This window comes from Chlamydotis macqueenii, chromosome 17, assembly GCF_036417535.1.
Source record: "Chlamydotis macqueenii isolate bChlMac1 chromosome 17, bChlMac1.mat, whole genome shotgun sequence".
In the NCBI taxonomy this organism is placed as follows: domain Eukaryota; kingdom Metazoa; phylum Chordata; class Aves; order Otidiformes; family Otididae; genus Chlamydotis; species Chlamydotis macqueenii.
The window spans coordinates 3,898,993-3,925,112 of record NC_141572.1 but is presented as its reverse complement, the minus strand read 5'-3'; the positions used below and the strand labels follow the sequence as shown (position 1 = coordinate 3,925,112).

The 26,120-nt window shown below is 38.6% G+C and overlaps 1 protein-coding gene across 1 annotated transcript in view; it reads right to left on the bottom strand.

The window, feature by feature from the left end:
* Positions 1-26,120, bottom strand: part of DNAH10 (dynein axonemal heavy chain 10) — a 57,087-nt gene that overhangs the window by 13,506 nt on the left and 17,461 nt on the right. Inside the window, 40 exon segments of the mRNA XM_086761750.1 lie at positions 317-534; positions 1,272-1,408; positions 2,173-2,354; positions 3,184-3,358; positions 3,931-4,092; positions 4,740-4,937; positions 5,359-5,439; positions 6,240-6,443; positions 7,373-7,544; positions 8,206-8,394; positions 8,668-8,835; positions 9,903-9,996; positions 10,652-10,824; positions 11,485-11,745; positions 12,287-12,439; positions 12,843-12,988; positions 13,915-14,034; positions 14,518-14,731; positions 15,048-15,182; positions 15,690-15,812; positions 15,926-16,061; positions 16,353-16,511; positions 16,680-16,798; positions 16,965-17,156; positions 18,005-18,151; positions 18,261-18,449; positions 18,995-19,147; positions 19,561-19,695; positions 19,994-20,177; positions 20,272-20,541; positions 21,046-21,269; positions 21,796-22,029; positions 22,663-22,785; positions 22,886-23,119; positions 23,554-23,710; positions 24,027-24,238; positions 24,904-25,082; positions 25,319-25,421; positions 25,494-25,610; positions 25,948-26,106. Coding sequence (XP_086617876.1) covers positions 317-534; positions 1,272-1,408; positions 2,173-2,354; positions 3,184-3,358; positions 3,931-4,092; positions 4,740-4,937; positions 5,359-5,439; positions 6,240-6,443; positions 7,373-7,544; positions 8,206-8,394; positions 8,668-8,835; positions 9,903-9,996; positions 10,652-10,824; positions 11,485-11,745; positions 12,287-12,439; positions 12,843-12,988; positions 13,915-14,034; positions 14,518-14,731; positions 15,048-15,182; positions 15,690-15,812; positions 15,926-16,061; positions 16,353-16,511; positions 16,680-16,798; positions 16,965-17,156; positions 18,005-18,151; positions 18,261-18,449; positions 18,995-19,147; positions 19,561-19,695; positions 19,994-20,177; positions 20,272-20,541; positions 21,046-21,269; positions 21,796-22,029; positions 22,663-22,785; positions 22,886-23,119; positions 23,554-23,710; positions 24,027-24,238; positions 24,904-25,082; positions 25,319-25,421; positions 25,494-25,610; positions 25,948-26,106 — 6,731 coding nt within the window.

The following is a 26,120-nucleotide window of genomic DNA, read 5'->3' as shown; positions in this document are numbered from 1 at the left end:
AATTTCCAGCTGCTGCTGCTTTAGATTGGTTGGATAGACCCCCAAATTCACAATCAGTTGTTCTCTCACTGGCCACAGACACTGAGTTGATCTGAACCTTCCTCCTTTTAATCTGAGTTCACCTTGTTCTTCTGCACTAAAAATCGTTACAATTTTTCAAGATGTAATGGATATTAGCTTAGAACAGATATTAGCTCTTTGTAGAATCAAATATCACAGGAAGTGATGTTTCAAAAAAAGTCTCAGTTTCATAGATTTTATCCCTGGCACATGACCCTCTGATGTCAGAAATGTTCCTCTTTGAATCTAAACTTACCTCTCGTTCTCAGATCTCAAGCCAAAAATGAGCCTGTCAGCAGCATCTAATCTTCTTGCCATAATCTCTGCTTCTTCTTGTAACTGTTGCTTTTCTTTTATGGCCTCCTGATATTTGTTCCCCAAGGCTTTAAGCTCATCCTGAATGGTAGCCAACTCTGCCTTTATATTTTCCAGTTCCCGCTTACTTAAGTAATAGTTCCGTTCCAGCCTAGCCACCTACATTACATTATGAAGGAAACATAAGAGTATCAGAGGAAAGAAGGGCTTTGGAGAGAAGTCTTAAGTCCTCAGATTTCTTTTCGCTATTTCATTCACATTTCAAAGTGTCCTGGTAATAAACAGTGTAAGCCAAAACAACTGGCACTGTTTCTCACTCACCTCTCCCCATCCCACACATACACATCAAGGTCTGATACTGGAGTTCCAAAGCAGACAAATCTCCTAGTGTTTTGTACCCACAAGGTATATGAAAGCATGTGAGCAGTCCTGCTGACATTGGAGGTCAGCAAGACTGTCATCCCATGACAAAAGGGGAGGTTTGTTTGCCGAATAACAACAATATTAGGGCCTCAAAAATAGTCAGACTTATCTAGTTAATATACTTTCTCAGCAGTCACCTGTGTGTAATAAGCTTTTCTTGAAGAAAGTTTCCCAGCATCATCAGGTTGCCCAGAGAGGTGGTGGATGCCCCATCCCTGGAAACATTCAAGGCCAGGTTGGACAGGGCTCTGAGCAACCTGATCTGGTTGAAGATGTCCCTGCTCCTTGCCGGGGGGTTGGACTGGATGACCTTTAAAGGTCTCCTCCAACCCAAACTATTCATTGATTCTGTGATTAGATTTCCAGCTAAATTTCCAGTCATTTAAAAAAAATAAGTTAATCAAAAGGTCTGTGCTTAAAGGACACAGATGTACTACCGAGCTCTGTTCTGTCTAAATGTCCACACACTTTACCTTTTCTCTCTTTGGCTTGACTTCTTTAACTACATCACAGTAGCTCATCACTGCTTCAACAAACTGTAACATTCCCTGTCCTGCTCTGCTAACAGCTTCCATTTCTTTGCAGGAGGTATTAAGATTCTTTAACAGAGCTAAATAGGCAAACACAAAAATATTGCAAGTGAGTTGAACTACAGTGCAGAAATCCTCAGAGAAATAAGCTTTCCCTACCAGCAATATCGAGCAATGCTGTGACAGACAATATGAAACTTATCAGAATATTAAAGAGACTCTGACTTTAAGATGAAGCTACTGGGCTGTAACAATAAAATCACAATATTGCTAGTGATTTCTCAAGCTCTTTCTCCATGATGGGAGTACCTTCAGGAGTTGTTCAGCATGTCTGAGGATCATGGTTTGTTTTCTCTGCAGCACTCAGATGCAATTTTGTTCAAAGAGCCAAATTCCCATCTTAATGGAACTACTCTGATTACACCCTCTTGAGCACGTGCAAAGTTTGGCCCATAAGCTTTAGATACAGCTTATCTTCTTTCCACTCTCTATATATCACATTTTAACTTCCCCCACACAGATGAGGTTGTAACTCTACTAAGTGGTTAACAGCAGACAGGAGGCCTGCTCAGCTATCCTGTTTGTTTCTTGCCTGCTCTAAACTAGAGTGTGTGAGACCCTAGCTAAGGTATAAAATGGATGTAACACATAGCAGAAGGTCTTTGAACTATGAAAAATCCAGTCATTCCAACAGTGCAACATCTGCAGCATTGCGGACAGTGCTGTCCCTTTGCACAAAGTGAATCCCACCCTCCCAAACAACACTGAAAGGATTGCCACTGACATGGCTAATTACATTAGCAAGATCCTACTTCCATTCCAAGTATACAGATCAGTAATTTACCTCGGATTGATTTCACTTGGGTCTGAGTAATTCCACCAAAATCTATCTCCATCAGGGATCGCAGGAAATTTGCCTCAGACATCATTCCTTTGGCTGTCTTCCAGTTTAATTCTTTGTAACCTCTCATTATAAGAACACATTCCAAAACACCCTGCACCTGCTTAGGGGGTTTTGCAAAGGATCTAGAAAACAGATGAAGGAGACAGTGGACGAGAAAAAGCACGTGATGACAGATATGGATACATAATACAACAAAAGCTAGTACATAAGACAAAGTGAAAAAGATAACCCAGGCCAGACAAGAAATTATTAACTAGTCAAAAGCTCAAAAATGTTTCTTATATTCAGACAATTCGATCAATGAAATACTGAAGTATTTCAGTAGTGGAAGGCCTAAAATCCTAAGCCATGATATTCTTCCCGAGGGCAGTGAAGCAGTTGTCCATTGGGAGAAGCAGTACAGGAAGAATCCAGAGATCTGTGAGAGAAAGGAAACTAAAAAAGCGTGGCAGGGAAGGGAGAGCTGTTGCTATTTTGGGGAGAGCCAAGGACTGGATGTGCTTTTATATCTATCCCCAAATACAAGATGTATTATAAAAACACAGAGCGAAGTTAATGCAGCAGAGAAATATATTTTCATGCTATCAAAGCATCCCTGAAAAATAACTGGTATGTGTTCCTACTCACACAGAGTAAAAACAGTGGAGGAGTGAAGGGGCTCAGACAGCCACTGCTCAGGCAAAAACCATAGCAGTTTCTAGTGCATCAGACACAGGGTAGAGAAATATGGGGAAGACATCAAACAATGGACTGGAAGAACAGGCTTGAGGGGAAGTCCTGGGCTAGGAATCAGAGGATTCTATTGTGACTCTGCACCCAGACAATGGACATCCTGACTTTCACCCATACACATGCAGGTGGGAAAGGTAAGGCTAAGGCTCAGACCCTGCAAATAAGGGTCTCTCAGTGAATTTACAGGAGTTTATGCTACTGTACATCCAAATGAGTCACCTGATCTCAGTAACATCAGACTTGTCAAGTTTCTGAAGCTCCAGTTTGGCAGCTTCTAAAATAGGCATGACTTCAGCCAAAGCCGTCTCAGCAGCCGCCTTCTCCACAGCAATAATCTTATTCTGTTCCTCTATCTCCCCAGCTTTTTCTTCAGCCAGTTTTTTCTTCTCCTCAGCTAGGAATAGTAAAGGCAGGACCATAAATGGATTATTCAAATTTATGTACAGAACATGTACGAATAGAATTTGCTCTTAGATGAAAATCACAAATTACTATCGACTCAGTATCTTTTTGTTGCTAATTTGCCAGTGTCTACAGTTCCATTACCAGGTTAGGAACACCATTAGTGTTCCACACAACAGCATACATAATCTCTTTTCCTCACATGCTTCCCTCTGTTTTTCCTCGAACAGTAATTTTCTGAACCAGAAGGTCCCTTTCTTGCTAATGCTTCTTTTCCACATTTCACCCTACACCTTGAAAAGGGAAAACAAGGGCAGGCAAACATAGTATTGAGTTGTGCAAAGTACTGTAGGCCAAATATATAGCAAAGATGGCAATCTAGGCAAGATAGGGGACCTACTCCTCTAGCACGACATGAGATTAGCACAGGTAGAACAAGAGATGCCTGCTCTAGAAGCAGCTGGAGCTCTCAGAGGGTCTTCCAGCCCAACACAACACAGACCATGTGAGCCTTTCTTACCATGTGGTAAGAAACGACAACTTCAGTAGTTGTAAACTACCTACCTACTTCTGTGTTTGATGAAATCTCTTGTAACAAAGCTTCACAAGCAGTTGATTTTTCTGCTACCACGATCTTTTGCTCAGCAAGTTTCTTGTTGAGCTCAACCAGCTGTACACTAGCTTCCTTCAGTTTAACTAAGCCCCCATCCAGCCGTTTACATTGTGCTAGGTAGAAAAAAAGGGAGAAATGTAAGTGATTAATTGACTGCATACTGTCACACAACAGTAGACAATTTCACAGAAGGTAACTACGCTTATAGGTGCACTTTGCAGCAAGGCAACCTCAGTTACGAAAGGAAAATGACTGCGAGATTTTTCCTTTCCTAAGCCTCCCACCCAAGATGGTGTTAATGTCACCTGAGCTGCCACAAAGCGGCCCTGTGCCACAACTTGCTTTCCATATTACACTGTCCATGTTTTATCCTCTTCACATATTTCAGTGCCCACTGAAGTACGAACAAGTATTGCTGCTTGAGGAAGAATGTCAAAACTTGAGCTAGGCTGAGCTGGTATTAGATTTAAAGTCAGACTCTTCCTCAGAGGAGTGTCTGGTTTGGAGATTCTGGCTCAGGTTCACACACAAAAGAATTTGAGGAGAGCCCACCGTTTGACAGACAGGGTCTGAACATTCACATGTGGCCAGGAAATTGGTCCAATGTCAAAACCAGATGCCAGCACAGCATTTCAACTAGTACTGGTAAAATGATTTTTGCACAATGTGAGTAATATGTGGGATTCTCACCAGAATTTTTTTTCTTTTTAAAATATTTAAATCACTTATTAAAAAGTAAAAAACATCTACATAGCCTTACCTAAAATGAACTCATTTTTCTCCTCCAGTAATTTTGAGTAAGTATTGATAAAATCAAGGTAATTCTTTGGTGTGACATGGTTTCTACGTCGCAGTTTCAGCAGAAACTTCTTGCTGAAATCCCCTACAGATTCATGCACCATGACCATGTGCTCAATCACTGACTTGGATTTCTCTGATGGGATGCGTGTGCTATTTCCTAAAATTGGGCAGAAGAAATAAAAAATTTCAAAGGTTTGTTGGGTTGGTTTTTTTTAAGAGTATGCCAATTACCATCTTTCTTATGTATATCTATGCCAGGTACAAAAAAAAAGTCTGCTTTCTGGGGAAAAAAGCAAGATCAAGGCAGAATCAGAAAAGAACCTGGGCCTCCTGGGAGGCAGGCCACATTGTCTGCAGAGTTGAGAACTTGATTTTTAGCAATTTTAAAAATCTATTTGAGTAAGAAACTTCCATCCAAAAACATTTTTTGACTGGGATTTTGCATCACCCGTTTAGACTCAGGGTAACAAGCACAATAGGACATCAAATTATTAAATCTACAAAAACTGGAAAGTAAAGACTATATTTCTTAGGCTATCCTAAGGGTTCACGGGTTAAAATATTGACATTTTACATACCAACAAAGGATTGTGCAACTGCATACAAGGCCTGGGAGGGCCAGGGCAAGAACCAGTCAATACCAGTATTGTTGACAAGACCTTAAAATAAAAGGATAGTGTTATCTGAAAAATTCTTTTGTAAATCTAGACCCTAATCTGCTGGGCAGTCCCATGCTTAACTTTATTTGCATCAAGAATCTGCAGGATCTGTCTTATTTGGCTCCTGCTTAGCAACTAAATTTACCACAAAGTGAATACTTCAATTGTGATAGTAAACAATCACTAGGCATCTGTGTCCTGCTAACCCCACTGTACTATTCTTTAGGTTGTACCATGCTACAGGATGCAGTCAAGAGCTGCAACAACATATTTTAATGCCTAGGTTAGGGTTCCCACCTGTGCCCTTCTTTCACGTGTCTCTTCCACCTCCCAGGACTCCTTTCAGCCACCTGCTGAAGCACAGCATCCACCAGGCTCAGGTGTTTTTTCTCTCAGTGGGTGTTCCTCTCACCATGCCCTTCTTTTGGCTTTGGACACACAAATGTTTCTCTTACCACTGTCCTAGTTGCATAATGATTTAATACCACGCATTCTTCTGTAAACTACAGAAGAAAGGCTGCAGACATAGGCTGTATATTTCCTGTTCAGTGAGGATGACCAATTGAGTTCTAGCTGTTCAGCTGGAAAATTAACTCATCTGGTAAATGCTAATCAATAATACCCACTGATATGTGGTAATTAACTGGAAAAAAAAAATCATGCACTAGAAATCCTTAATCACGAAACTGCTCTGCTTTGCTTTAGCTGCCAGACATCTCTGAGTGTCCACTGGAGATTTTCTCTTGCCTGCAAACCTGTATTTCACAGGGAAAGGACTAAGCAGTGTGTACAATTGATACCTGGGAAATTTCTGCACCACGTTCTCAGATTGTCCCCAACTGGAGACATTCCCAGGACAATGTGAAGGTTGCTTGCACATTTTTTTACAAAATATTGCCAGACACTCTCTTTAGCTGGGCTCACACCAGCTTTAGTAGCTTCATCTCCAATCTGACTTAGTATCGTATCTTTTTCATCATCTGCAAAAAGGGCTGGCACTATTCCTGTAACATAAGGACAGTAGAAGGCTAGTGAGAACAACTTGTAAGAGAAAACCATATGGCTGGGGATAGGGCAGATGAGAAAGCAGTCACAGATTTTAAACTTAGTTCTGCAAAAATGATTCTGGGTAGTTTTGAATGAACCTATTAATCTCCTTATGCTTCTCCTCCTCCCCCTAGCCCCCAGGAAAGATAGAGAGACAGTACTTAGGACGATGCAAGAGGATTTAGAGGAATAATTAAATCATTTTTTTTTGGGCTTCAGTAACATATACAAAATGTCACAAGAACATAAAGTGTTTTTAACTCTGCAAAGACAATCTTCATTAGTGTCTAGAAACCATCAGTTCACATATTCATTCTCTCAATCATGTGGCTAATATTGCCCAAGTTACCTAATGACAGACATAAGCAGAACAGGAACAGGGAAAACTAGACCAAGGAAAGGGATAAGATGTAACACATCTGTTTTCAAATCAGACTCTGTAGGAACTTCTGCAGAAAGGGTGGTCACACAGTGCCAGTTGCTGCATACACTAAAAGATATTAAACTACAGTTTAGAACACATATATAAGCAGTTGCTGCAGTTCAGATGAATGCTGTTCAAAAGCCAATGGGACAAACGGTGGGTTTGTGGCCAAATGCAGCTGAAGTTATATCTCAGTCTTGAAAGGAATCTGAGGCTCCTGCAACATCACGATCAGCGTAAATTAGCCCTGTAGGGGCTCCCCAGGCACATATAAATGACTGCAAGAAGATGCCAAAATGCCATTATTAAGGCCAAGATCATTTCAGGTAGTACTGAAAGGTGTAACTAACTAAAGCAGCAGATGGCACAGGGTGAAACAGTAATAGCTGGATCAAGGGTACATTTGAGATTACGAGTCACAAGTAGACACTGATAGGGAGTAATTGAGGCTGCCTGTGTCACCTAAAGTTAACATGTTGTTGATAAGTTCCAGGAAACTCTCGTCTGCTACATGAGCATCTGTAAACAAGAAGACCATTGACTTGTTCTCAATACCCAGCTTCTGGTACAAATTTTTCAAATCTTCTCTGAAATTATTTTCTCCATATCCTCGACTCAAGATGATCTCAAATACCTAAGGGTACAAACACATACTGAGAAGACACAGATGGACCCAAGACATGATGGTAACTCTGGATTTCTGTTAGAATGGATCAAGGGTTTTAGTTTGGCCCCTATCACCAGCAAGTGTGTAAATATAAAAAAAAAAATTATGCACTACATTCTTTTTTAAAATTACATTTGTACAACCCTGCAGGACTGCATGTTCAAAATTGCTTTGTGTTCATCCTCCTTTTTTGTTCTTCCCTTCCAAGGCAACAGCCTCTGTAAGAGACTGAAAGTACCTCTGAGAGAGGAACATTTCCTATCTGAAATATTACAGTATCCATCACAACAAGGTTCCTCAAGCAGCGCTGGCATGCTCTCATAATACAGATAATTAATAAAAGCGGTAGTTAAGGACAATTAGTTGTTTGCTTCCAAACCAATCCTTGTTTTCTGTCCCCAGTGCCAAAACCCAGATTTAGGCACTGACAGCTTCCTGTCCAGATCACCCACAGTCATCATCTTTGACTTCCCAGCAATCACCCCACCCAGTTTTTCTCTCCACAGGCAAGAGATGCCAGCCTGATCTTATCTTGACTGACTGACTTCCACCTACCCCACTAATTTAATCCTGATCACAATATTGCTTTCCTTGTCTCCTTTCACTGCAAAAATGCAGGGTCACTAACCTCACACCCAGCTGTATAGGCAGCCAGTCTCGTCAGAGACTGTTTTCCTGAGCCTCCCGCTCCTATCAGCAGGGCATGCCCACGATCCATCCGTATGATGCGATGTACATGGATTAAGTGCTCCAAAGCATCATCAAAAAGAACCAGATTCATTTTAGTATTAACTTCATTATATTCCTCCAAAATCTCCTGCAGAGAAAGGTGGACAGAATGTTACTAGGAGACCATTAATAAAATAACGCATTTAGCAGCATTATTCCTTTCCCCTTCCGCAGGGAAAATAAACTACTGGAAAACACTGCTGACTCTGCAGCTGATCTTCAATTTTCATTACTGCAGACCCCAAATGGGTAACAGTGCACACAGAAAGAGAACAGATTTCCTACGGTCTGAGGCAGGCTCCTGCCCATTTGTCAGGCACAGAGACAGAATCAGGCATGGTTCCAAGCTGATGCACACTACCTCAAAGAGAGCTTTTGCTGCATCATAATCTTGGATATCTTCATAAATACGAGGTTCTCCTTCACTCAGTGCCATTCTGAAATCTCCAAAAAGAATAGGATCCCTCATGGCCTGCTCCAAGTCATCTCTGAAATTCTCTTCAATCAGGTTTTTTATATGACCTTGTACCTTCAAAGAAATGAAATCAGTCAGGCACCACAACAAACCATTATTCTGAATCCAGTAACACTTAGAAGGGTGATGATGCAGATTTTTGTTCAAATACTGACTGATTTCAAAGGGATACTTATGTCACTAGAAGATCCAAAGACCACAGCCTCCTATTGTGTTCTGTGTATGATCTAAAATGATCTAATAGGCAGTTCAAGAACCATTCAAGCCAATGGACTGGAGAAGTTTAAGACAGAAAAGGTTAAGCCTGTTTAAAAAAAATACCTTTCATGTATTTGTGTAATTATTATATAACAGACATTCCTTCTCAGCATTCATAGATGTCTTACCGCCAAGATCTCTCACAAATCTTGTAAGTCTGAATGAATGTGTAAATACAGCAAAGCTGTGATATAATCATTCTGAGTTGTGAAAATTGAGCTGGAAATGTATCTTTGTATATTAGAGGAGAAAATTCAAAGCAGAAAAATTGGAAGCCATCTTAATCTACCTCTTTTTATCAAAGCAAGTTGCTTCGCAGTTTGCTTATACGTACGTAAACTTTACCCCTGTTCCTCCCCTAATTCTCAAGGTATAAAACTGTTGGCATTCTCTTGTGTTTTAAGATACAATTTGGAGCATTTCTACAGTTTGCCTAACAGCCAAAACTGAATCCATTGTTTAAGGACTTGGCTCTTATCCTTCTTTTCCTACTTGTATAGTCACATTCTGATACAATCCTTCCTAAAGGAAAATACTGACTTGAAGTGCTTTCCTGAGTTTTCCCCTTCACTGCTCTCACAGTTTGCCACCTGTGCCACTGCTAAACAATTTTCCTGGACAGGCAAACCCAGTGACACTTTCCATTCCTTCAGCAGATCTGCTTTCTTAATCTGCCATAGTCACTATTTTTTAGAAAAGCAAACTGCATGGGCCATGTTTTAAATTAATGGAGCAACATAGTGGTTAGACAAGTCTGCAAGCTGCCTGCAAGACCTGAGTGCAACAGTTGGTATTGTTGCTGGTGCAAATTAGTTGCCATAGTAATAGTCAGTGACTTCTAAAATCTGAAAGAAATTACTCACCAATGCCTTGTCTGCTTCATTAATCAGCCTGTCATGGAAAACCCTCAGGCACTCATTTCTCCAAACTCTCACCATCTGGGTCACTGTTGGAAACCTACATTAACATTGAAATATCAGACTGCACCGAATGAGCTGACATGATTCCTAAGACCATATGGTTAATAACCCTGAACAAAGTCTGGACTGATTTTTTTTTACTCTTTTTGATTTTGTTCTTTTCATAAGGATAAATAATTTGTTTGCTTGCTTTTTTATCTTTGGATATCTTATTTAAGAAAGACTAACACATCAGTGTTTGTAGAATAGACTAGACTAGACTAGACTAGACTAGACTAGAATAGTTCAGTTGGAGGTGATCTACAACGATCATCTAGTCCAACTGCCTGACCAATTCAGGGCTGACCAAGTTAAAGCACGTTATTAAGGGCATTGTCCAAATGCCTCTTAAACAGTGACAGGCTTGGAGCATCCACTACCTCTCTAGGAAGCCTGTTCCAGTGTCCAACCACCCTCTTGGTAAAGAAATGCTTCCTAATGTCCAGTCTCCAGTCCAAACCTCCCAGTTTGGTATAATCAGCAGAGTAATATCACAATTTAGGATGTTCCTGAACATTTTCTCATTGGGATGATGGTTTAATGAAAAGTGACCAAATGTGACTGATTTCATGTACGAAATTACCTCATCTTCAACCAGATTCATCCAATATAAATAGGTGTAGGGTCACTAAAGATAATTTCTCTGTTCTTACCTCTCTGGCGTTGTAAGAATAAGTCCATTAAAGACCCTGGAAAGATCCCGCAGGTTAAAAATGTAATGGAATTTGGAAGGAGTAGGGGGTAGGTCACGAATAATCATTTTATAAAGCTCCAAAGTACACACAGTAATCTTGTCAGAGATGGCTGATATAGACTCATTAAACATCTGCAAACATGAGAAAGAAGAGGTGTTTTCATGAGACTGCCCAGAGAGAACTCAATGCTATTAAACATATTTTGCTTTCCAGCTTTTAACCCTGCTTTGTATATTTCTTATAACTGAAGGCAAATATTTTCAGAAATTCATGTTCCTGTGCAGTATGAACATTCTGCAGCTAAATGTTTTGGGCAGGGCCCATCTTCACTCCCAAGCTTGCACTCCATTACTAGGGTTTCTACAGTACTTCCATAGCAGAAAAAATAAACTGCTCTTTTCATATATAATGTTGCCATTTAGTTGCTAGTAGTGCATTCTGCTGCATTATATTAAATTTTTCACTGTCATTCAGGAAAGAGTTTGCTGACCTGTTTGTATTTAGTTATAGGAACCATAACCAAATGGTTCACAGGTTTCAACCTATGACAAGCACTAGTTTTATAAATTATCTACTGACTTTAAAGTTTACATATTACTCAAGAATTTATCAAAACAATGTAAATTCATCTCTTGAGAAAGAGAAGAGGAAGGGAAAGGTTTGCATGAGGTTCTAAACAAAAAAAAAACAACAGATAACAGAAGATTTCAGGTCTTGTGCTAACACAGAAATAAATTTCTATTTAAAAATAATAAACTTGTTGAGCAATCCTTTACAAACAGTTACATTACCGCAGTGTGGCCTTTCAGGATGGAGGCATAGATCAAATGCAGTGATTGCTCAGAAGGAAAAGGTATGTTAAAAACACTGAAGAGTGAGATGAATCGAGGGTCAACTTCATTCCGACCTCCTCCAGCTTTCCCCATGGCAGCAATAAAACTCAGGTCTCGAAGAAGTTTACAGTTCATCTCCTTACCACGGTCATACAAGAAATCTTTTTCTAGTAGCAGCTTCAACAGGGCAATGGGTTGCTGTGTGCCATACTCATCAACCTTTGTAATACAAAAGAGTCAAGATATTTAGAGCACAGTACATCAAGCATGCCAATTACTGCTATAAATGTGGAAATATTGCGCTCCATACCCAGGAGAACACTACAAGGACTAAGTGACACTTTCTAAAGCTCTAGCACTGATTGTGAACATTCATCCCAATGTCTCCTGTGGGAAAAGCACCTTTTCTCCAAGAAAAACTAAATGCACACATACTTTTTTGCCCCATTTGTAAAGAGAAAGGGATGGTTTCTACAATATACAACCTGCAGCCAATATCAGGCCACATAAACATTATTTTAATGGCATAAAGAAATTATCCAACAGCATCTCTCTCATATATAGGACAAATATTGTAACAGACAGAAACAGCCCCTACTGCACAGAAGTCCAACTCTTCTGAAGATCCTAAGCTGAAATCCAGTTATGCACCTACCATGAATCTCCTTGACTCATAATTCATTGTATCTGTGTATGAAGGGACCACATCAGTGCCACCCGAAATGTTTCTATACTACCTCGCAAACTGTTGGCAGCTTACCCTTGGCATATTCATATCATCCATGAAAACAATGAGACGTTTTCCCATAGGAGGGCCATAAGTGTCTTTAGTTCGTTTCTCTACATTTGTCTCCAGGTTTCTCTGAATGTCCATTGATGTTGTACGAGAAGAGAAGTTAATTACTAGCAGCAGCTAGGAGGGGCAAAATGGATAAGAATGGATTTTTATCTGTTCTTTTTAAACTAGAACATTCAGAAATATTCTTTATATTAGACTGTCAGGCGTACAGGAAACACTTCTGTGGTCCATTTATTCACTTAAATTACAGATTACAAAAAAAGTAATCCCATTCTGAGCAGCTTGATAATATATATATACACTTTATGAAATTGAATCTGTACATGGTAAACAGAACAAAACATCTTTGATCCTGAAGGATTCCCAAATAATTCACATGCTTTGGGTCTGAGCTGGTAGTTAAATTACCAAAGTCAATATTGCTGCCCACAGACTCAGGCTTCACAGTGCAAATTTAACACAAGGACAAAGAAAGAAAATGCAGCTTTACAAACAAGGCAAAATGCCACATACATACATAAAGGTCTTTGTCCAGATGATTTAGGAAGTTTTGTGTAGTTGCTGTTTTAGATGTACCCGATTCACCTACAAGAACAACTGGGCGTTTTATTTTTAGCATCTGTTCTAGTAACCAAGTAGTGCGTGTTGTATCCACTGTAGGCACTGAAAAAGACCATGAATATGATAGCACGTTAAATTAAAATGCAGTACAGCTGGGGGATTTGTATTTATAGAATAGTGCTGGATCAGACTCTCAAGGCATTAACATGCAGTTGCACAAAGACATAAGCTGAAATATCAACTCACTAACAATGGTAAAGGAAAATTTTAATTGCTCAACCATTTCTTTTCAACTTTTATCATTAGGATCTTTTCTCCTATAGATATATTAAAAAAGAAGTTATCTTCCATATAGGAGGGTCACAGACTGGTTAGGCTCCATTTAATCTCTATTTCAAGGATATAATCGGGATTTATTTGGATTATAAGCATTTTCTCAGAACTCTACAGAGATTAATTTTTTTTCTATGTGAATAGCCTGCCATTAGGAGCAACTTTAGAGATCATATAATTATCTCCCGTGTCAGTGAAGTTAACATGTGCTTGCTGAAGTATTACTATAAAGTAACCTGCCTTAATTTGTCCTTAACTATGAAAAGCACCTGTCACCATTATACAGTGCTTGAAGTAACAACCGATAACGGCCTTAAGAATGTAATTTTTATTTACCGAGTACTTGAACCATGGAGCTGACATTTTTCTTCGAGTTTCTGGTAGAGCAGACTGTGAATCTTCTTCTATTCTGGCTTGTAAAAGGCATTGTTAGCTCCTAATAAGCCGTACTAACTGAAACAAGCTTTGCATCTTTACCTCATTTCTTTATTACACAGTGCTGTAAATATAACCTCTATTCCTGCTAAACTACTATGACAAGAACATTAAACTGATTTGTGCCATCACAAAAAGCTGAACCTGAGTAGACAACCTTCAGTACAGAAAGAGGATGTCTCATATTAAGTGCCATGCACTCAGTGGTGGCACGTTATAAATGAAAGGCATATCATCACTGTATTTTATCTTACACTCACCTAGAATGTCAGGAAATTTCACTTGAGGCTCATGAATATATTCAGGAACAAGTTTCATCCAAGGTACCCACTTTTTTTGAAATCCATCAAAATGAAAGTCATACAAAGTTGGCAGCTGACCTGCAAAACATTAAGCAAGTGGAGGTTTTCTAGGACACTGAAATATTTCATAAGAAAATAATCTGATTGAGATGAAAGTGAAGAGGAAGATTCTGGACCAAGTTGGGCAACACTGTGTTCTGTTTACTTGTCATTTAACCCTGTAAGACATTAATCAAAATTCTCCTAGTCCAGCACTTGGATCATACTATTGTTTTTTAAGTACCTTCCACTGGCTTTCCTTTCACATTTTATTTTTCCTTGCACTGTTTTTTTTTTTGTTCAGCTTGGCACAGAAAAGTACTGTTCTGTGAGGACAGACCAGTAGCTGAGAGTCATCTAGCATCAGTATCTCTACATAGTTTTCAGTGACAGTCCTTCAGAGAGCATATTTTGCAGCTAGGACAGCTAGCTGGAAGGAAAAAAAATGTTCTGCCTTCATGGAAACTAACACTTTTCTAATATAATTAATGGGATTCAGACTAAATTATGACAAGATCCTACCTGGCAGCTCCCCTGGCTTAGCCAGGATGTTATCATCATGAACAGTAGACATGCAGGAAATACGTTTAACATTTTCATCAAATTTAATTCTCCCAGCATCAAGAAGAGCAGCACCTAAGGAGGAATACAAAGCTTCCAAGAAAAAGCACTCCAGAACATTAGGATCTTCAGGCTGTACCACTAGAGCTTCCAGCATCATAGTCAACTGCACAACCTGTTGTAAAACAAGACAAAACTCTGAATAGAATTGCCATTTAGATACATGAAAACTGTTAATACGCTGTCAGCTGTCTGAGGGTTTGCTGATCTTTTGTCCTTACAGGTGTATCTCCTGATATGTGTATTAATGACAGTAGAGCAGCATTGTTAGGAACTGACTGTTTCTTTAGTCTCTGGGTGCTCATCACTAGCAAACTGACATTTCAGCATGGACTCGACTGCTGTGCTTTCTTTAGGAGGTTTTCACTCTCTCCAACATTAAATTTCTTTTTTTAGATAAACTTTTTCAACCTTTATTCTCTATTCTTTACCATATTTAAATCTGTTTGAGGAACAATTGTCTTCAGCTTTTCTTCATGTCTGCCATCCACAATTCCCTCTACAATCATATCAATAAGGCAGGGCACGTATTTTTGAAAGAGACGATTCAATTCAGTTCTCTCTTCCTGAGGAACAAAAAGGGCAATAATTAGCACACAGAAACTTGGAAAGCCAATTTTTGACAGCAGAGCTTTCCATCAATATCTGGCTGACCAAGTATGCTTGTTCTTGCAGGAATCTTCTACCAAAGACAGGGTACAGTCATATGAAGAGATGTGACACTGTTGTATGGATTGGGTTTTCAGCAGGTGAGGATCTGCATTCATCAGGTGCTAGCGACTAAGTTGTCTTACTTTAACTCCCTGTGGACTTGAGTTTTTAATCTAAAAGTAAGAAACAAGGACCTAAACAATCTCACTGTTAACTCTCTGGAGGTCAGGTAAACTGATTTCTTGGTTCTTCACTTCTCAGAAACAACCAGAAGTTAGAAAAGCTGGGGACTCCCTTTAGCCCTCTGCCAATTAGATTTGTTGTCAGAAAATTAGACTGCCTTTACAAAGTTTCTTTTTTACAGCTGTCTGCAGTTCAGTACTTAATACAGATACTCTCTGAACAAGTGCAGAAATTCCTACCTCATTTTCTCTTTCTCGTATCCACTTTTGCCAGTAGGGCTTATATTTCAGATTTTTAGGATCTACAAAGACCATTCCACAGCGGGATACCGTGGCAGGAGATGCATACTGTAAGTCACCAACCTGTAAAATAATCATACAAGATAATAATCCACTTAAACAAAGAACAGCCATGGTAACTGCTTTTTTCTGTATCTAACCCTCCCCATGTACTAAACGGTACAGTCATTACTGACCTCAAACAGCAAAGCACAGTGTGACTGAAGTCTAATCCGCTCCCCATTTGCCAGGGTCAATAACTTGTTGTCATCCATGACAGAATTCATATTTTCAACCCAGAGAGCATCCACATCTCCATCAAACAGAATGTACCTGTGGATACAGGAGCCAAGGAGCACTGACTAATCTCTGATTTTACTAACATATTTCAGAATCCAGATGTGCCATCAGTGGTGTCAATGTCAGTTCAGTGTTTTGAAACTTCCCATTCATTTTTTACAATGGCATAGTTCCCATCCATCTCACTGAGGCTAGAAACTCACACAAGACAGAAAGACCCCTGGACTTATTTAGCATTTGTTTTTAAAATAGTGCATTATCAAATATTAAAAAAATTTAAAACTCAACATCTAAAAATCATCACAATGATTTCTAGCTGTCTACCTTCGCTCTTTCTTGTCAGTAGGCCTGTTGATATCCCGAAAAATGTTTGACAGGACTCCATCTGTCCAGTCTCGTGTGGTAGGGTCAAGGATCCCATAAAGCTCAATCACACTCATAGCTTTAGGGTTCAGTGTGTAAAGCTTTGTCAATAATCCCAGCCTAAGGATACAGCAAGAAAAGCAATATTAAAATGACACAATACCATCTCATGTTAACCCAAGCAAATATCATGGTCAGCTCATGATCCTGTCATGACTACACAGAGCTGAATAATGCAATCTATGCCATTTTGCAACCTCATTTCCATGTATCAAATTCTATACTCACTTGTTTTGGGCCTGGCACAAAGCATTAATGACAACTGACTTGCCACCTCCAGTAGGTCCAACTACCATTGTAGTGTGACGAGTTAACATTGTCTCATACATCTGAACTACTTTATCCACCTGAAAAAATAAATATTGATTCAATAGACTGCTGCCCATAATTCTTCTAAATTCAGCAGCTGGTCTATATCAGCTAAGATTTCCTGGAGCCACTCCAGAGTGCAGCAGTGCATATCCAGCCTAATGTTCAGCAATCAGTAATGTTAGAAATTAATATTTTTTATACCTGGACTGGCAAAACAACATAACCCCCTTCTTCCAGCACTTGTTCTACAGCATCATTAAAGTTAGGGTAGCGGACTCGAGGGCAATCCAGGCCAGGAAACAGGTCAGAGATTAAGCCAAGGAAGAGAGGTACATCTTCAAACACAAATTTAGGAAGATTCATATCTCGTAGAGCTCTCATCAGAACAACTTCCTAGACAAAACATAGCAGAATCAATCTTTACCAAATAGCTAACCAATTATCTAATATGTAGTAACTTCATTGCCTGATAACTTCAAGTACAGCTGTGAGAATGTTTTCTTGGCATCAGTTACTAGTGGAAACAAAGGTTATTTTACAAGATTAAGTAGAACAATAGCTAAGAATAATACACTGCCTTTTTCTACCTTATTAACCAAATGCCTGGAGTGGCCCATACCACAGCTTCCTTGATTTTATGTTAAAATAACCAACTGTTTTATGAACGTACCCAAGTTCTGTAGTTCCCTTAAGAGCATAATTTAGACCCCAAATTGCAATGTGCATCTGTATGTAACTTTATAGGAGAGTTTCCTTCAGTTATCCCCAAGTTTTTAAGAAGAAATTTTAATAAGAATTTCCAGAGGCAACTGGGTATCACAACCATACATATAGAAATAAAAGAAAGCCATAAAAAGCAATGCAGTATTGCAAAACTTTTATTTATAAGTTTACTGTACTGCTTGCGCTACACAATTAACAACTGCATGACTGGAGCACTCACTGTTCAAAAACCAGCTTTTGCTATTCATCCAGATACATTCATCTGGCTATTTGCATCCTGGAATTAACATGTACTAAAATACCTCATTTTCTACAGATTTCCCTACTTTGACTTGAGTTCTGATGGTAACTTGCTGGCAGAGGGCATGCTGAAACTCAGTAGGAACAAAGTGAAATAATAAGGCAAATAACATCAATGTTCCTATTTCCAACGCAGAAAAACTACAGCAAATGCGTAAACACATCCTCTTCCTAATGAAAAAGATCATCTGCCCAAGGTAACTAAGCACCAAATCTACCTCACTGAGATCCGTTGATCCTCTTTTCAGTTCTCCAGCCATCACCAACACTGACTTAAGGGCCCGTAGTCCAAAGTCATAATGATGTTGTTTAGAAAGCTGTTCCTTTGCCAGCTTGTATAGCACTGTCATCTTTTTGGCAAGGATCTGTTTGAGATTTATGTTAGAGAATTGCAAATGTGTAAGTCGCAACCAAACACTGGCCATGCATACATGGGTGTGTACCTGGGTATGGCTAGCAATGAAATTTTCTTACCTTTGCCATAAGGAAACCTTCAGAAAAGAGCATGATTTCACAGATTTGCTGAAGATCTGGTACAATAACAACCACAGGCCTGAACAAAGCTTTTATAGACTCAGGAAGCTCAGTCCGGCCAGCATAACCAGGATTCATTGGAATAAAAATGCCCATACGGCTATCAAGGGTAATTTCCTGTCCTTCAAACTAAAGGTAAAGGAAAATGTTAGAACAATGTGTATTTGGAATTGAAATAAATAGTACTGTTTGCTCAAAGATAAAATCAGCAATACTGAGGACAACATGTTAAAATATTTAGCTCTAAGTAGTCACCCAGATGCCTTCATCTCACTGTTTGTATCTTGGATATAAACATCAAGGCATTTCACACTTCTCAATCAAATTTTTTGTCTGAGGCTTTTGAATTCCAATAAATATCAGTAAATAAAGCCTCACAATCCACATCAAGTTGTTACTCCTCTCCTTAATTACTACTATAGTACTCTCTCATTTACTCACTATTTTCCTATTTAGCTTTCTTTTGTTCCACTTCACAAAGAAAGAACCTAGCAAAGGACTAGGAAATCAGCAAGGATTTAACATCTCTGAAACTGAGAGTACATACTCTGGAGTTTCAAATGTTCAGCACAAACAAGTTACAGAAGAAGTGGTATGATGTGGTCTAACCCTGAAATCTTGTCCTCAAAAAACAAGATCAGCCTTCACAATTACTCTTGTTTTTCAATGTTTACCTGAAATCTTTTCAACTGATTCATTAAAGCGTTTCGAATAGTCTGAATCTGAGAAGAAATGACTGAAAGCACGGAAGCATCGATACGATTGAATTCATCAAAACATCCCCATGCTCCACACTGGGCAAGACCAGAGAAAATTTTACCAATTGCCTAACAAGAACAATAAGAAAAACTTTTCAGCAATGAATATATAAAACATTCAGCATCAGCAAATTTTGCAGTATGCTAAAACTCTTAATGACTGGGTAAAACATCTGGATATTTATATATGCAGGAGCTAGCAACATGCCATAAGGTCTTGCAATAATTACTTGCCAAGTGCAGATTGCCTGTGATGAGCTTAAACATATATCATCTAGTCATTGCTCCCCTGCTTGAAAGCACCTGAAATTCCTTCAGGAATTCATTCAAGATACACATTTTTTACTATCTTTCATTATCAATCAGCATAGTATCTCTAAGGGAGGCACATATTCAGAAGTTCAGAATATGTCCTTATCTTGGGCACTGAAAAAGAGCAGTAAGTGGCACTTTATCAGAGAACATAGATCTTTAACTCTTACTTTGAAATCCATGCCTTCTCCACAGTTTGTCACTACACACAGCAAGCCCAGTGCTTTGGCCAGATCCTTGGTTGTTTCTGTTTTCCCAGTACCTGCTGGCCCTGCTGGTGCTCCTCCCAAAAACATTGATAAAGCCTTTGAAGATAGATCAAAAAGCAAAGTAAAGCTTGGATTACATTTATATTAGGTTGTTAGCAAAATCAAAAATGAACATTTGCATACAAAATGCCTTAAATTTTACATGTGAATGTATTCTATTAATATGCTTCTTTGAGGCAATCAGGTTAGAAGGACATCACAACTGATTTCAAACATATTAGCCTTCACATTGGCATCTAAGAAATAACACAAAGTGGCAACAAAGCAATTATGTGAATAACTAGAAGTGTATTTTAAAAGGGCTTGTTAGTAAAAATCTCCTTGAACATATTACCTGTGTGAGTGTAAGATAAATACGATCTGTAAGCGGGGTGATCACAAGACGACCGTTCAAACCCATATACTCATAACCGTACGAAAACGTGCCTGTGCACTGCCGCACATTCAGTTCATCTGGCTCTCGGTCCCAGTAAAACCGCAGCTGGCTTTCCCATTCAAACTCCTGAGCCTGCAGAATGCTACACAAGAGAGACTTGCTCACATGAGGTAAAAGGACAGAAATACAATTTATGCATTTTGTATTTTCTCAGTAGGCTGGGGGGCAGTGTTTACCTGTCTCTTACGAATGTATCAACAATGTCTCTGGCATGAACATCAATAATGAGAACAGTGTTGTATTTTTTCCTGTCATTTTTGCTCAAAGGCATTGTAATGCGGGTAACCAGGTCATCAATTTGTCTATGCATTTTTTGAGCATAAAGTTTCATTGCCTGTTTTTCTCCCTTCTTCACTTTCCGAAAGACATCCTCTACCTCCCAAGTCCACCACACTTGATTAGCAGCCAGCACCATCATGCCTTGGTAGAGTAACATCCAATCAACTCTATGGGAAATACATATAGAGAAGCAGCCTGAGTCACTGTTTATTCTAAGTAACTGATCAGGACAGGAAAAAAAAAGAAAAGAAAAAGAAAGAAAAAGTAGTTCCTCCTATTTCTGCAACAACTACAACATGAGCCAAACTTTACAGAGATGTACAGAATTTTATCAAGGTGTGCTGTAGTATTTCAAAAACCTAGGAAATACTCTGACAGAAATGTTGCCTATTCCACTGCCAAGTGGAATTCATAGTGAGAAAAAAAACATACTGGGCACACAACACTAAAAATAAAAACTCAAGACTTAGGAAATTAGATAAGATAGATAAAATAATTTTTTTCTGGTCAGTTAAAATACTGCATATGCATGTATTCATATCCCTCCACTTACAGAAATACAGGCTAAATTGTGTAAAAATTTAAAAATTAAGTCTTTATTTTTCTGTATCGCTACAGGCTCATAATAACATATAAGATACTTGTGTTATCCTTGACACTGATTTTTTCACCTGCTTCTGTCTTCACAATATCGAAAAATGGCTTCCTTAGTAAGGAGTCTGTTCGTTCGTCTCATTTCTTCTAGCACTGCTGTCATCCAATTCTCCACTCTGCCTTTGGCAGCTACAGCATGTCGGAACTCCATCACCTCCCCCTCAGCTGAAATCATGGCTGTTGCAATTTTCTCATCACTATCACCATCCTGAAACCTCAGGGAGGCTATGTTATCATACATCTGAAATGCACCAACAAAGAAATTCTTTGTCATTTTAGAAACAAAGCTTAAAAGATGTAAGTGTATCTAGCCCCCATTTAATCTTGAAAAAAAATTTCCATGGACTCTAAAGAGAAATGGATGACTCGTAAGTATTCAAATACAAATGCTGATATATAGCTCAGCAGCCCAACTGCAGAGTAAACAAGCAGATGATCTGGCCCAAATGTCATTGATTTTTTTTCCAGAAAACAAAGATCTATCAGGAGCCACAGGAAGGTTATTTAATGATTGATCATTCTGGTGTATCTTGAATGTTCCTCCACCAACGTTCCTCTACCATAACTGCTACTGGCCAGTAGGAGAGCCAGGAGAGACCATCAATCAGATTCAATCTGGTTATTCAGATGCTTTGTCAAGGTGGTGCCAGGATGCTCTTTGCATGCAATAAACATTACTGCACCCTTAACAGCATGTACAGTATAGTCTGTTAAACTTTTTAAAGCACCTAAAAGCACAAGGCACTGTGGAAAGCCAGATGTTGTACCTTTATCATGTGTTCCTGGACACAAAGTGGGTTACTGCTGCCAAGGATACTAAGCAACTCCTCATCAGATATAAAGAAAAATCTTGGGAAAGCATTTCGCTTGGAATCCAAATAATCATTCAAGCTTTTCTGACATTTCTCCAACACATTGTTTATATGATGGAGGTCTGACAGACGATTTGGGGCTTCACAGCATTTTCTTATTGTTGGTTCTTTTACAGTTTCATCCATTATCTATATAGGAAGAAAAGAAAGTTTCTTACAGAAGTGAATTAGACAGAGTGTTAAATGTGGTTTCCTTTTGCTGCAGTGCTGTATGAAAACATGGCGACAGTCAGGCAAGCACAAGCATATGGCTGACTTTGCTCCTGTATACAGTAGTACTTCAAGTGAAGAAGAAACATAGCATTTCAGAACCACTATCTCGATTTTGCAGATGGGCAAAATAAAAGTAAGGCATATTTATACTGGGAGCATGTGTTCATAGGGGAACAGTGGCATTATGCCAGGAAAGTCTTTTTAGCATATATGTAGGTCCTCAACCTATAGAAACACATCTAAGCTTCTTATTATCATGGTAAAGGTAAAAAGATGCATCTAATTAAAGGAAAAGGGGATTCTGCCTGCCCTGTACTGCCAGCCAAGGATCTGTACTGCTAGTCAAGGATTACACCTCTGCCCAGCTTAGCTAAATCAGAAGTTTTCTGTTTATGACAGACGTGAAGTAAACCACGAATTCCTAGATACCCTAATCTCATATTCAATTCATAGTCTTACAAATGACACAGAAGATTACAGCTAACTTTGGAACTGGAAGCAAAATGCACTAAATAATTATGCTGATCACAAGTCAAGTCAGTCACTTGCCTTTTTAAACATCCTGTCCACACTGTCAAATATTTTGGCTTCTTCTGGAAGCTGTGATCGGATATCTCCACCAATAAAGATGCTCTCCAGGTACATCCATTTCCTCTGAACCACCATCCAGATCTAAGAATCAAACGTTACCATCAAAGAAAAAGAATACAATAGAAAACCTTGATTATAAATAAGAAACATTAATTATTTCATCTAGCACTTTCCTCCCTACCTCAATTACTTCACCAATCAAGGACAGAGTTTTTTCCCAGTGGTGAACGGTTGAAAGGAAAGGACCCACAAATCGACTGCCCAAAACACTCTGAAGGTTGACATTGTTGTCATCAAGAATCTCTAAAATTTCATCTACAGATCCCAGAATAAAGCCTCGCTTCTCAGTGCCTTTGAAGTACATTTGTACTGTGAATTTCAGGTGTTCCCATGTTTCTGCTATTTCCTTCACACCCTGCATGTGAGCATAAAAAGAGGCATGTGTCAGTCTTCCAAAAACCAGAGAACTATAATCTCAGCATAAACACGAAACAATTATTTCAGCAAAATTTTTGCACAGATTTTCTAACCCTGCTTTATAAAGGAGAGTCTATTTCAAAACATCATGATGGCAACCGAATGGATCCTTCTTTGTATCATTTTTCATAAGCAAAACTTGCTTACTGTAATAACAGAAATCCAATATACTGTTGCCAAATCCAAGATAGGTAGGTTTCTGTGCCATGTGGTAGCTTATTAACAGAGTTATTGATCTTAGTTGCCATGAGTAACATCATGACAGCTCCCTGAAGATGGACAAACTTGCTGTTATACTAATACAAAAATCTAAAATAAAACACATTGTTGTCATCTATATCTTTTTAGTTTTATTATGATTTTTTACATTACCTTCTCAATGCTAAGTTCCTTAACAGCAGTTCCAACTATTTCACTGATAACATCTGAGTGTTTGTCAAGTTCCATAGCGAACATGTTCTCCAAAGTGAATGTTTCTGTTGTCATTTCAAATCTTGTTCCTGTTCTCTCCATTAGGTCTTGCCAATGTCTGTTTTAAATTGACAGATCAACAATTGTACCAACCACCATGATACAGCAAAAATTAAAACAATTGTAATTTAATATATAATAATGAAACCATGCTTAGCACTCTACTGTTTAAACAAGAACTAGTATTTTGAATACATAAAGTATCCTAGTCATTGTAGTCACCTTGCATGCTATCACACGAGTTCATTAAACAGAAAGGGAAGTTTAAAGCTGCAGGACATAGCACGACCCCAGTAACTGAAACTGAAAGTTCAAACAAAACAAACAAAATCTTCCTATAGAGAGAAAATGGATTTAAATAAACCAAAGCAAACCTTTCTCTTAAAGCTTCATTTTTCAAATCAAGCAACAAAGGAATGGAGTCTCGAAATGCCTTCATTTTTGTTTCCAATTGAAAGGCTACTGGCATACTTCGTACTTGTTTGGGCAGCTTTCGAAGGGCTTTAAGAAATCCTTCAATTCCTTCCTGAAGAAACTGGACATTGAGGTTTATCCAGAGTGTCTGAGACCATTCTTTTTTAGCTGCCTGGGAACAAAGTCATCAGGGGGAAAAAAAAAATCATATTTCTTTTTAGTTCTGACAAAAAAAAATATATTTCCACTACAATAGGATCTAGAGACCATAGTCAGGATACAGATGTACTAACATTTTACAGAGGAAGAAACAGGTTGGTGTCCAAGATAGATTCATAGCCAAACACAATCAGTTGTATAAGAAATAATCCAAAGGAAATATGGAGAACAGGCAAAGCATCCTTAGGAGCACGCATTACAGGGTGTTTTAATTTTGGAAAAATAAAACTTATTTAAAAATAGTTAAGCTCAATTAAAGCCTGAGATATCCATTGTCACCTGTGCACATACTATATCCAAAAGCAGTTCCACTGAAATTATCAGGGGACTTGTGCAGTAAAACGGCACCACATAATTATTAGTGGGAGGGAGGTCTGCTCCTATCTGATAAGACTATGTGTCTTTGGTCCACTATAGAGGCACTGTTAGTCCTGTACTAACATCATTAAAATCATTTCATGGTGACAGTCAATTACAGGTCACAGCTTATTTCACGCAAAAGCTTAGAACAGAGTTGCCAGTAACTAGAGAACAATGCAGCCTTTTCTTTCCCCCACCTTTTCTGTATGTATGTGCATGAATATGCATGCGTCTGTGTATATATAGTGTAATACTTACTCTTTGTAATTCATAAATTTCATAGATCTGTTTTAGACCTTTCATATCATTCTGTGCTTTCATTAAGTGAGGGTACATTGTAACTGGCAAGTCAAAAAGTTTCTCAACACTGCCCAGTTCCTGACGAATTTTTTCCAGTTTTTCAAATTTTTTTTCGAAAATGGCCATGAGTTCCAGTCCTAAGAAAGGAGAGGAATTTTTCTAGATAAACAATCCCATAGATTACAGGGAATAAATAAGACAGCATTTGCATATAGTCTGTAGAAGTTAATAGCACAAAAAATGTCACATTCCTAGTTGATCAGTTTATATGTTAATAAGGAAAGCACAATTTTCTTGTTTTACATAAAATTTGAAGAATTGTCAAAAGACTAATATTTTAAAGACATCACTTTAGACACATTAATCCATTTACCTTTATCAAGATTTTCCCCAACAGCACCAGGCCCCTCAGTCATGAATTCATGGAAGAAATCTTCTGTCTCTTTGCTGTAGTCCTCAACTTGTTGTTGTGTAATCTAAAGAAAGCAGTGTTTAAATTGTTTTCCTTTCCATTTCTATTTTATTTCAATATTAATCACAAACATTACCTTTGTGAATGTTCTTTTTTTGCCTCCAAGGTTGTGATCAACTTCTGATGCTTCAAAGAACAGTCTCTCCCACTTTTCCCTGATCTCATCGGCCATCTCTTGCTCTTCTTTAGCTACCTAAAACAAAACAAATAATGTCTCTCACAATAAATAATTAGTCACAAGGAAGTGAGGAATAAGTGCTCACATTATAAATTTGCAAACAACAAAACCAGCATTGAAGTGATTTGAATCAGATTTAAACACAAGCAATATGTCCATTTTAAAGTGGAGATACTGTTTTGAGAAGGGAGTTTGGACTAGACAATCTCCAGACATCCCTTCTAACCTCAACAATGCTGTGATTCTGTAAAATGTCTTAAAAGGAAAACATGTATTCATTCACATGTGAGGCATTTGTGCCTCTAGTTCAAATCTGAAATGTTCTATGAGACAATGTGTAACATGCACTTACTGGAATATTGTACATTGCGAGAGTTCGGTATCTCTCGCAGATGTCTAAATATTTCAGTTCCACCTTGAAGGACATGCCTTTGATCTCCGCAATTGTGCCAAGGACAATTCTCAGATCTTCCAGGGAATCTGGAGGTCTCTTAAGACTCTGTGATAAGCTCTGTAAAAAGTAAA